The sequence below is a fragment of the Dipodomys spectabilis genome, unplaced genomic scaffold (genome assembly GCF_019054845.1).
Source record: "Dipodomys spectabilis isolate Male_0828 unplaced genomic scaffold, ASM1905484v1 ptg000511l, whole genome shotgun sequence".
In the NCBI taxonomy this organism is placed as follows: Eukaryota; Metazoa; Chordata; class Mammalia; order Rodentia; family Heteromyidae; genus Dipodomys; species Dipodomys spectabilis.
Window position 1 is genome coordinate 547,474 of NW_024871188.1, and position 12,076 is coordinate 559,549.

The window sequence follows — 12,076 nt, forward strand, 5'->3', positions numbered from 1 at the left end:
TTTCCTGCCCAGACGGTTTTGAACCGTGATCTTCATATCCCAGCTCCCAGAGTAGAGTTACTGCCGAAAGCCACTAGAGTCTGGCTGCTTAGAAGAATTGTTAAACCTGAGCTTCCCCTCCCCTTTCCTAGATCCCTTTTCGAAATGGATTATAGATAAGCAACTTCCTTGAGACTTAGCTTCACCTCCTGCTCTCCGAGGGGCGCTGCAGCCACCATGGCCTCTCTAGGCTACGACAGAGCCACACTCGTTGGTTGGAGCGGGTCTACCCTGCTCCCACCATCCTCTGCGGACGGAATGCGCGTGCGCTCGTCCGCCGACAGAGGGCGCGCGTGCGCAGACGCGTGTGCCTGTGGCGCGCCCTTCACACGCGCACGCGCACGCGCGCGCGCGCGCTGGCGGGCGGGCGGGTGCCGGCACCGGAAGTGTGTGGTTGCCATGTAATATCCTGGCCGCGCGAGCGCGCGAGTGGCTGAGGCGGCGCCGGGGCGGGTGTGGAAGCGGCGAGCGCCGAGTGGCGGAGGCGGTGCCGACTCGGGGGGTAGGTGGGGTGGGGGGAGCAGTTGAGGCGCGAGAGAGGGTCCGCCGCGCCCGGCTTCCTGTAAGTTTGCACGGGACGGGCGGTTCGCTGGGTCCAGGCCTGCGGAGGGCAGCAGCATGTCGGTGGCGGGGCTGAAGAAACAGTTCTACAAGGCGAGCCAGGTGAGCGCAGGCCGGGTTTGTTTGGGGGGTGTGCCGGCCGACGTTGGGGGGCCCCGCGTCCTGGAGTGTGTGTGTGTGTGTGTGTGTAGCGGGAGAGGGGGCACCGCAGTACGGGAGGGGACTCTCGGGACCAAAGTGGCCGCGTTGGCGCGTGTCCCCGCGGGTGGGGGGGGGTGGAGGGCCGCGGACGGACGGGGGTGGGGGGATGGGGGTGGGTGCGGCGGGCCCTGGGGGAGCTCCAGCCTCCTCGGGAAGGGTCGGCTGAGCCCCTCGGAAGAGCAGAGATGCCCGACAGGCCGACCCGGAACGTGCCACCCCATCCAAAAAACAAAAAAGAAGCCCTCCCCTTAAAAATGTGTGTGTGTGTGTGTGTGTGTGTGTGTGCTGCCCTTGGGGCCTGAACTCATGGCCTGGGCTCTCTATTCCCGAGCTTTCCCCCTTCCCCCCCCCCCTTCCCCCCGCGCGCCCCCAAGACTGGCGCTTTACCATGGAGCCACAGCTCTACTCCTGGCCTTTGGATGGTTCGTTGGAGATAAGGGTCTCACAGACTGTTCTTGTCCAGGCTGGCTTTGAGTCACAACCCTCGAGTCTTAGCCTCCTGAATAACTGCCAGGATTACAGGCCTGAGCCTCGTGGCTCAGGGGCGCCAGGCACCCCCCCTCCCTCAAATTCTAGATGCAGAAGCAATGAAGTCCCCAGGCTTTTGCTCCAAGCCAGACAGCCTTGGGCAAGGAAGTTTTGTATTTGGAGTGATTCTTTGCAGAAGTCTCTCTTTTTGGACACAGGACCAAGTTGAAAGGGTAGTCAGAAGCCACTTCCCCGTCAACCACAACCTTCAGGCTTTTGGGATTGTTGCCAGTTCCTTAAAAAGCCCTTTCATTCTTATTTCGTCTTCAAAAAACCATGCATATAACGTGACAGTGTATTTTGGGTGATCCTAGATGTTTTATAAAATGCATCTTGGAGATCCTACTGGAGGTGGAATTCTCCAGCTGGGGCTTTGTTGATGCTGGGAAATGATTGTTCTCTGGAGTGGGAGTCCTGAGCCCTACTGGGTGGTGTAGCTGGGTCCCTGGCCTCCACCCACTCCATGGCAGCAGTGCCCTTCAGTCTTACCACTCAAAATGTCCTTAGACATGATTGTAATGTCACTCCTAAAGGCAGAATTTGCCTCCCTTCTCTGATCCCCCTCCCAATCCCTTTTTATTTTGTTTTGTTTTGAGGCAGGGTCTCGTAGTGTTGGCCAGACTGGCCTCAAACTCTTGGGTTTAATTGTAGTCTCCTGACAGGCACATATCAGGCTTCCTTCTAGACCATCTGCACTAAAGCAAACTCCTAGTTTCTTGGGTTGTTTGATTGATTTTTGAGACAGGTGGCCACAAATTCCTAAGCTCAAGGGATTATACTGCCTCAGTTTCTCAATAGCTAGATTGTCAGGCAGGTGCTAGTTTGCATGTTTTTTTTTAAATCCGTGTGTGTGTGTGTGTGTGTGTGTGTGTGTGTGTGTGTGTGTGAATGTCAGTACTGGGACTTGAACTCAGGGCCTGGGCTCTGTCCCTGAGCTTTTTCACTGAAGACTGGTGCTCTACAATTTGTGAGCCACTGATCCAATTTTAGCTTTTTGGTGGTTAATTGGAGAGAAGTGTCTTACAGACTTTTCTGCCCTGGCTGGTTTCAAATGTAGATTCTCAGATCTCAGCTTCCTCTAGGGTTACAGGCATGAACCACCAGCTCCTGCTTTATATCTTTGATAGATGTTCATATTGTTTCTGAAACTTTCTGCTACACCACAGTGAATAGCCAGTGAACATCTTGGCACCCAGGTGAGAATGATTTTGTAGAAAAAATTCCCAGAAGTTGAATACTAAATTCAAGACTACATGCATTTTACCTGTGACAGGTCTAGAGAACTTTCGCAAAGTCCAGGACCTGCTGCTCTTAAATCTGGGCAAAAGCTGCAGTTTACTCTGCAAAATGCTGGATATATATGGTTCAGTAGGCTAGCTCACATCTCTAACCCTGTTTTTTCCTGGTAACTTTTTTTTTGGGGGGGGGGGTCCAGTCGTGGGGCCTGAACTCTGGGTCTGGGCGCTGTCCTTCAGCTCTTCAGCTCAAGGCTAGCGCTCTACCACTTGAGCCACAGCTCCACTTCCGGCTTTTTTCTTTTTGCTTATGTGGTGCTGAGGAATCCCAGGGCCTCAGGCATGCAAGGCAAGTGCTCTACCACTGAGCCACCTTCCCAGCCCCTTCCTGGTAACTTTTGAGATAGGGTCTTCCTATTTGCCCAGGCATGTGCCTGAGCCATGATCTGCTACATTAGGCTTCCCTTCATAGCTCCACTCATTGCTTCCAGAAACTAGTTTCTTGAACTTTTCTGCCCTGGCTCTCCTGGAACTGTGATCCTCCTGACATTGGCCACCCAGGTAGTTGGTATTTTTTTTTTTGCGGTATTGGGGTTTGAACTCAGGGCCTTATACTTACAGAAACTTTATCACTTGAGCCACACCCCCAGCCCTTTTTGCTTCAGTTGTTTTTTTCAGATAAGGTCTGTATCTCTCATTAGCCATCCTGTGCCATTACCCTTCTATTTAAGTATCCTGCGTAGCTGGGACCACAGTTGCATATGCCACTATGTCCAACTTATATGTTGAGATGGAACTACAACCCTTCTGCTGCCTGCTTCCCAAGTAGCTGGGATTGCAAGCATAAGCCACTTGTGCCTGATGACAGTTGTGTTTACAATTTCAAAGCCAAGAAGCCCTGAGTACCTTGATTCATGCTGGACTGTGTATCAGTGTAGATTAAGAGCATTGGATGTAGAGTTTGGGCAGATGGACTCCACAGAGGATGAGCAACCCATTGGGAATTGTTTGGGCTGTGCTGGTGAGCAGGGTCTCCCCACAGTTTGAAGGGGCCCAATGAGAAGGAAGAGAAATGAATGTCCACCAACAGACAGCTGGTGTCTTTTGTCCCTGGAGGAAAAAAAGCAATGATTAATAATTGTCTAAGAATAAAGGATTAGGTGTCATCTCTAGATGGCAGGTGATTGCTAACCCGTAGAGGAAGAGAGATTTAATACAGAGGAATTTGAAGGCTGTTCAACACAGCACTGCCCTATTGCTCCAGCAGGATGGAATTAAGTGGGTGAGGCCTTGGCCAGCAGGTAGGAGCCCACGTGCCCGTGGAAGTCCTTAGAAATGTGACTTGCTGGTCCAATGAGGTCTCTCCCACAGGGCAGATGATTGCGGTGATCATAGAAGAATTCCTGTACCATGAAGTCACCTCAGAGTGATGGCTGAGGACCTTCCCCTCCCCACCCCTAGCTGTCAGAGCCTACTGGTGGTCCACATTGCTTGCACTCCGCCAGAGGCACCTGCTCAGCTTTGTGGGCCAGCCACAAGGTTGTGGTTGGAACTATGAAGTGTACATGGGGCAGCTTGGCCTTACTTACTTGGGTAAGGATCCATTTACTGTTTCTGAATTCCGAGGCCTGTCCCGGAAAGGACTGCCAGTGGTCCTGCCAATGGACTCTGTGATGTTCAAGCTGTGGAGAATGACCCAGGCTGAATTCCATTCTCTTCCACAAGACTGTGGGTGCTCCCCACCCTCCCACTTGTTCATCTGCTGAGGCTGTCCATGTGGCTTTTCTCCTCAGCTCTCTCCAGCCACTCAGCCAGTAGACTCAACTGCAATAAATGCACTGCCCTCTTTACTCAGGGGCATTTTCCCTCTTCCTGTAGGACGGTGATCTCACCCAGGGCCAGTTGGGCCCTGCAGGGCTTTTTGACAGCACCCAAGGACATGTTTGGTCACAACTCAGCAGGTGCTGCTGGCATCTAGTAAGCAGTAGAAGGAAGCCAGGAACACTGCTGAGTATCACCATGAGTAGAGCAGACCTACACCCCAAGAATGACCTGGCTCCAACTGTCCACAGCGAGGAGTTGTGGGGGGGGGGTCCCTGCTTTAAGGTCTGATGGAAGTGAGGATAATTAAACTAGAAGCCACAGTATCATGGAGGGCTATTCTTAGGGTAGCTCCCGAATCTTCCAGTGCCCAAACCAAAGGTAGCCTAGTGTATCTTGGTGGATACTATGTAAAACTCAACATCCAGATCTCTGTGTCTGCTCTATCAGGTCTTTTGGTTTTAGTGGTGGCGGTGTGAGGGGGGAGTGTGTGTGTTTGCGCGCGCATGCCTGCGTGCTTGCCTTCCCTTTTTACTTGGCTTTCTCACACATGGCTGGTGTTCTACCACTTGAGCCATGCTTCCAGTCTGGCTTTTGCTGGTTAATTGGAGATGGAATCTCTTGGATTTTTTTTGCCAGGGCTGGCCTTGAACCATGATCTTCAGATCTCAACCACCCCTGCCTAGTTTTGGCATTCTTTTTTTTTTTTTTTTTGTCGGTCCTGGGGCCTGAACTCTGGGCCTGGACGCTGTCCCTCAGCTCTTCACCTCAAGGCTAGCGCTCTACCACTTGAGCCACAGTACCACTTCCGGCTTTTTCTGCTTATGTGGTGCTAAGAAATCAAACTCAGGGCCTCATGCATGCGAGGCAAGCGCTCTACCCCTGAGCCACCTTCCCAGTCCTACGGTTCTGGTATTTTTAAAATGGCAGAAGCTTGTGCCCTTTCTTTTCCTGTCATCTCACTTTGACTCCTCGCCCACCCTTCATCCGGCAGAGTCTGAGACCTTGTTGGGTTGTCACTGGCTACAGAGAAGGAGCTGATGGCTCAGAGTAGGTAGAGCCAGGGGTCCTGCCTTTTAGTTCACTAGTTAGCTCAAGCATCTTCCTTCCCAGATATCAGCAGTTTTGCCCACTGAGCTTGAGAATTCCCACTCTAAGACAGGCTCTATATTCCAAAGACTTGCCAAAGTGTTGCTTCTAAATTGAGAAACAAGCCCGGTGGAGAGGGGAGCTGGATCCCAGCAGGTGAGGCTGTGAGAGGAGATCTGCAGCCTCCTGAGATGGCCTGCACCCTCCACACAGCCATCACCAGCATAGCCTGTCAGGTGGTACGAGGGCCGGAAGTATGTGAGCTTTTACTTCTCTTCCTGGGCAGGGAAGTCAGCTCAGTACAGAGCCTGGTGGTACAGCCTCCCCGGCTCATGCCCTTGTAATCCACTCTAGATATGTGCCCATCTAGAAGGGGTGGAGGTGAGAGTATTTCCGGGGATCTAAGGAAATTTATACACGAAGAAAACCCCCTAGCAGGATGCAGACTCAGTTCATGTCCCACTGCACACGTGTGTTTGGGGACGTGACTTCCAGCCCCAGCCACTTGCCTGGTTTCCTGATCGCTCTTGTGGCCTGACCACATGCAGATTGGAAAGAGTAACTAAGGCTAGCACTGACAGCTGTCTGGAATGCTGTCCTGACCTTTTTCTTTTCTTTTTTTGCCTGAAAGGAGGGAGAAGGTTTGAAAGGGAAAAACTTGGCAGACCTGAGCTAGGGGGAAAATTCACAACCACCACCTCTCTCTTTTTCTTTTTTTTTTTAATGGTTGCTGGGGATGGAACCCAGCGCCTCTTGCATGCTAGCAAGCTCTCTATCACCGAGCCATGCCTCCCTTCCTCTCCTGCTGTTTCCCTGTCCAGGTTCTGGGTTTGGAAAGAAGGCTCACACTTCCTATGAGAAGCATAGTAGGAGTAGGGGAGGACCAGATGCTGGGGACCCCTGGCCCCATCTCATGGGAAAGCCAGGAGGCAGAGTAAGCAGTACCTGGAGACATGGCTGGCATCTTGGAAGACCCTCAAGTAAACCAGGACTGTGCCTGGAGCAAGTACTGCTTTTCCTTGATTCTTTCCCTTTGCAGTACTAGGGCTGGAGCCTAGGGCCTTGCACAATGTGGGCAAGGGCTCCACCATAGAGCCCCACCCCTGGCCCCTTTCTCGAATTTCTGCCACGTGTGACTGTTGTACATTATTAGGCCATGTATAAGCACAGAGCCAAAAGTTCGCTTCTGACTCAGACTCCTGTGTTTTCTAAAGACCAGTTGGGGCTCCGTGGGAGCTAATCGCCCTGCTTATCTGGGTGTGTGAGTACCAGGCCCTGCCATGCTTAATTACAGTCCAAGTGCCACCTCATCACCGCCTGCAGGGTGAGGGTCACAGTTCCTCCCTGTTCCACTTGAGAAGCTGGGGGCACTAGTTTTGGTTTGGTTTGGTTTTTGAGACTACCAAACCCAGCAATGTCCCTACCCCTCCAGCTTAGCCACCCTCGAAGCATGGATTGCATCTGGGGCCCAAGCACCCCTAAGTATCTGTGTATGTGTCATACACATGGGTCCGCCCCATTCCTCAGAGGACAACTTTCAGGTCTGGCTTGTCCAACGCAGACCTGCCCTTCCATTGTTCTTTGTGTGTGTGTCCAGTGGCCTTTGTCCCGGGAATGGGGAGCACAGTTGTGTCCTTCCTCCTTTGTGCCTCAGGCCTGTGTTCTTCTTCCATGTTGCCAATATCTGAAACCAGCCACATTGGGGAAACTTCGTGTTTGTTTGTTTTCAGAGCCTGTAGCCAACTTCCCCACCTCGGCCAGGTGGGGGGTGGGAGGAAGGGAAGGCGGTCCTGTGTTTCTCCTTTCCTGGGCTGGAGGGCAGGTAGAAGCCCCAGGGCTCCAAGTCCAGTCTTAGTCACTTTTTTGTGTGCCTGATGGAGTATGGGGTGCTCTGCCGGCCCCTTTTCAGAACTGTCCCTGGAAAGCTGGAGGGAAGAATGCGCAGGCTTCCGCAGCAGCAGCTGGTCTCTCTCTCCCTTCCCTCCCCCCAGCCCCTGGTCTTCCGCAGGGCTGGGTTCCACAGGCGCGTTCCTGGCACTGCATTTTGGGTGCCTTTCTGCTCCTGTTTTCCATTGGGCAGTCTCCAGCCCCCACAGGCTTCTTCCTCCTTTTCCATTGAGCTCCTAGAAAAACCTGCTGACTAGGCCCCTTGCAGGGGCGATGCAAACTTCCCAACCCGCCGGGCAGGAGGCAGGAAGACAGACGCACTGTTTCCTTCCTGGCCCTGACACAGCACTGCCGCTGGTCACTTGGGAAAGGACTCCCTGGACAGTGGTTACGGGGTGAACTGGGGGTTCATGCTGTGTGCTAATAGCTTGGGTGCGAACATCTACATGTAGTGTTAGGTACCCAGGCAGGGAGTGGCAAGGTAGTGGCTTGCCCTTCCCTGTCACCTCTGCCTCCGCTCCACTGTCTTCCTGGACCCCCAAATGGTGGAGATCCCACTCAAAGTTTCACATTCATGTCCATCATCCGGGACTGTATTTCTGCTCACTGCTGTATCTGTTGAGCCTGGTCCCTGACCCATCTCACTACTCCCAGAAAGGCCGATAGCAATGACCTTGTGAAAGTAGACCCTAGGGGAAGAAGAGAAGAATGCCCCCTCCCCCTCGCCTGGGGGGAAGTCCCAGCACTCCTTCCCCCCCTCCCCTCCCCATTGAGAGGATCCTTGGATCCTAAACCCTGGTCCCACCCTTAAATCCCATCCTGGCCCTACACCTAATGCACCTAAGTCAACCAGTCTGCTCTGTTCTGCTCTGCTCTGGGCCCTTCCCCGTGTCCTGTACTCTGTTCCTCCCGTGCCTCTTACCTCCCTAACCCTGTCCTCTCTGCTTCCCACCTCCCTGCCTGCCTCCTCCTTTGTCCTCAGCATCATCTGAGGACCACTGCTTAAAGTGGGTCCTTCACCCTCTAAGCATTGGTGGCTTACATCCAATGTGCTGGGTCAGAAGAATATCGGCAGGCTGAGTTTGGTGACACACATCTGTAGTCCCAGCACTCAAGAGGCAGAGGCAGGAGATCCAGGCCAGCCTAGGCTACATAATAAGACCATGTCTTAAAAAGAGAGAGGCATGGGGTGCTGGTGGCTCACACCTGTAATCCTAGCTACCAAGGAGGCCAAGATCTGAGGATCATGATTCAAGCCACCACAGGTAGGAAAGTCCATGAGACTAATCTCCAATAAACCACCAGAAAACCAGAAGTGGTGCTGTGGCTCATGTAGAGCCTGAAGAGCTGAAAGACAGCATCTAAGCCCGGAGTTTGAGCCCCATGACTGACTGCGGGGGGAGGGGGGGAATCGTGGCTTCGTGGTAGAGTGCTTGCCTAGCATTCATGAAGCCCTGGGTTGGATTCCTCAGTACCACAGAGAAAAAGCCAGAAGTGGTGCTGTGGCTTTCAGTTGTAGAATGCTAACCTTGAGCAAAAGAAGCTCAGGGACGGTGTGCAGGCCCTGAGGTCAAGTCCCAGGACTGGCAGAGGGAGGAGGGGGCTTATGCCTGTAATCCTTAGGAGGCTAAGATCTTGGGATCATGGTTCAGAGCCAGCCCAAGCAGGAAAGTTCATGGAATCTTCTCTCTAGTTAACCACAAGGAAAACTGGAAGTGAAGCTGTGGCTCAAGTGGTAGAACACTAGCCTTGAGCACAAAAGCTCAGGGACAGTACCCAGGCCCCAAGTCATGCCCAAAACTGGCACCAAAGGAGAGAGGGAGGGGGTGGGGGAGCGTGAGTGCACCCGGTGCTGGTACTGAGTCAAGAGGCTGGATCTGAGGATTGAAGTTTGAAGTTCAAAATCAGCCCAGGCAGGAAAGTCTTACCATGAGACTTTTATTACCAATTAACCACCAAAAAGACAGAAATTATACTGTGGCTTAAATGGTAGAGAACATTGAACAAAAAGAGTTAAGGGACAGAGCCCAAGGCCCTGAGTTCAAGCCATGGGATGGGGGGCATAAAGAGGTGGGGTAGGAGAGGGGAGGGACAGAGACACTGACAAGAAGTTCTGCTTTCTGGGACCTTCCTCAGAGTGAGAGGGGCTACCCCTCAGTGTGGTCTGTGGATGGCTGGCATCAGGTCTGCCTGAGTTGGGCTCCAGGGAGTCCAGGGAATTGGGTAGCCAACAAGACCTTTGAGAACTTGGTTGCAACAGGTCTAACTGGTCTACAAAGGAGAAGAGAAAAGTCAAAGACCAGACGGCCCTTTGGCTTAGGATGTGCCTTGAGCCCTTGAGGGGCTATGACCAGGAGTGCACTGACTGGGCCCGAGGGTCCAAGTTTAACACAGGGCCACAGCTGGCCCAGGATATACAGTAAGTGTATTTCCTTCTCCTCGAAAGGGCTCAAACACACCAGGTTTGCACATACAGGCTGGCCTACTTGTTCCAAACTGGACTACTCCCTGTTCCCCAGAACCTGCTCCCCAGGTCCAGTTGGCCTGGCTTCTACTTCCCTCTCTTGAGCCTCACCCGAGCCTGGCATCCGCACCAGGGTCCTGTCGGACTCCTTCTGTGGACGCCTCCTACCTGTTGTCCTGGTTCTCTTTGGGGATCTTGGGTCCTGTCTGTGGGCCTCCCGCCTCCCACCACATCTTTATACCCACCTTGCAGCCTGTGTCCACATGACTCCACTCCCCTGGCTCCCACCTCACAGGTGTCTCTCCAGCCTGCAGGTAGCAGTCCACCCAGCGCAGCACTCACTGCCAGCACTTTGGGTACATGCTGCACGCTCTGTGACTCCATACGTCTCATGGGTGAGCTCTTTTCCTTCGTGATAAGCTCACCTGTTAAAACAGTCTTTAGAAAAGTCTGGCTACATTATGGCCATTGGTGAAAACCCTGCCCAGTAGCCACGAGTCTCTGGATTCCCAGCCCCACAAAACAAAGAAGGAGAGCCTTGTCTTCTTCCCTGTCAGCCACAGCCAGTGGGGCAGTAAGAACAGTGGACCTAAACAGAGGATAAACAGAGGGTGAGTCCTCAGATGTATCCTGTACTAGAGCTCATTGTCTTGTTAGGAATCCGGCCTCCCGACCGACCCCCCATTTCTCCTGGCCAAAAGCATCTTCAAAATCATTGTGGTAAGGGTACCTTACATCCTGCAGTATATGCAGTGCGTTTTGTGGGTCTTGTCCCACGTCAACTCCAACCCCATATCAGGGGGTCCCGCAGACTGCTTCCCCTCAGCTGACAGCTGTAGGTCAGGTGACTTGGTGACAGCCAGATCCCTGTGAGACCTTGAGTCAGGCCTGGCTGGCTGGGTGTTGCCATACTGATATTCCTATATATTATCCCATGGCTTTGGCTAGTAAGCCACAGTCCAGCCCTGTTTTCTCCTTGTTGGTTTGGTTGTTTCTCGTGTGTGTGTGTGTGTGTGTGTGTGTGTTTTCTTCTATGGTACGGGGGAATCAAACCCAGAATATAATAGTTGTGAGTCCCAGCCTTTTCCTTATTAATGTAATTAATTGTACAAAGGAGGTTCACTGTGATATCAAAGCATATAAAGTGCTTTGATCAAATTCACTATTACTCTTGACCTTCTCTCACCCTTCTAAAGAGGTTTACTGGGTTATGTTACATTTACTTACATATAGCTGTAGTTTACTTCTGTAATATTCACACACGTTCCTCTTATCCTCTCCTTTCTCCTCCCCACCTATCCATCCACCCCCCACTCCAGTACCATTTTACAGTCATGCCATATATTTTTTTTAGGTCTACATGCCACATATGAGTGGAAACATGGTTGCTCGTCTTTCTAACCTTGGCTTATCTTACTTGTTTTTATTAGTCATGGGGCTTGAACTCGGCCTGGGCGCTGTCCCTGAGCTTTTTCACTCAAGGCTAGCACTCTACTACTTTGAACCACTGCTCCACATCTGGTTTTTGGGTGGTTTATTGGACGTTGTTGCCTGGGCCGATTTTGATACGTGATCCTCAGATCTCAGCCTCCTGAGTAGCTAAGATGACAGGCGTGAGCCAGCGGCATCCAGCTATGTTGACTTACTTTGATGATCCTCTTTGGGCTGGTGGAGTTGGCCCAAGCAAGCACAAGGCCCTGAATTCAAACTCTAGTATGTCAAAAAGCAAACCTCCCCAAACCCTCCAGTTCCATACATTTTCCTGATGTAATTTCATTCTTCTTTTTGGCTAATACTCCATATTTTCCTTACCTGGTTGTTGGTTGTTGGTGCCTTGGCTGCATGTCATCACTGTGGTGAACAGTGCCGCTGTAACATGGTGTGCAGTTGCTGACGTTTCTCTGCTGTGCACTCAAGAGCTGCAGAACCAGACCATGTGGTGCTGGCTCTGCTTAGTTTCTTGGGGAACTTCCATATTGATTTCATTAGTGGCTTCGCTGATTCACATTCCCAAGATTGATTCTTACCCATATTTTCCCACCTGCATTCATTTTTCTGTGTGTATAGATTCCTTAATAGTCCTGCTTCCTTTAAGCAGGGCAATTCTGTCATTTTGGGGGGCTTAACTTGTTCCCTAGAGGACCCTACAAGAACCCTGCATGTCAGTTTCCCACTCATGTCCCCCCTGCCCCCCTCCTTGCCCTGCAGATAGCAGTTAACACCCAGGCTTCTACTTACAAGTGCTTTCTGT

The 12,076-nt window shown here is 52.1% G+C and overlaps 1 protein-coding gene across 1 annotated transcript in view; it reads left to right on the plus strand.

Moving 5' to 3' along the window:
* The first annotated feature begins 449 nt into the window (after positions 1 to 449).
* Positions 450 to 12,076, plus strand: part of Sh3gl1 (SH3 domain containing GRB2 like 1, endophilin A2) — a 28,520-nt gene continuing 16,893 nt past the window's right edge. Inside the window, exon 1 of the mRNA XM_042669924.1 lies at positions 450 to 702. Coding sequence (XP_042525858.1) covers positions 658 to 702 — 45 coding nt within the window. The 5' untranslated portion in view covers positions 450 to 657. The remainder of the gene's footprint in view (positions 703 to 12,076) is intronic.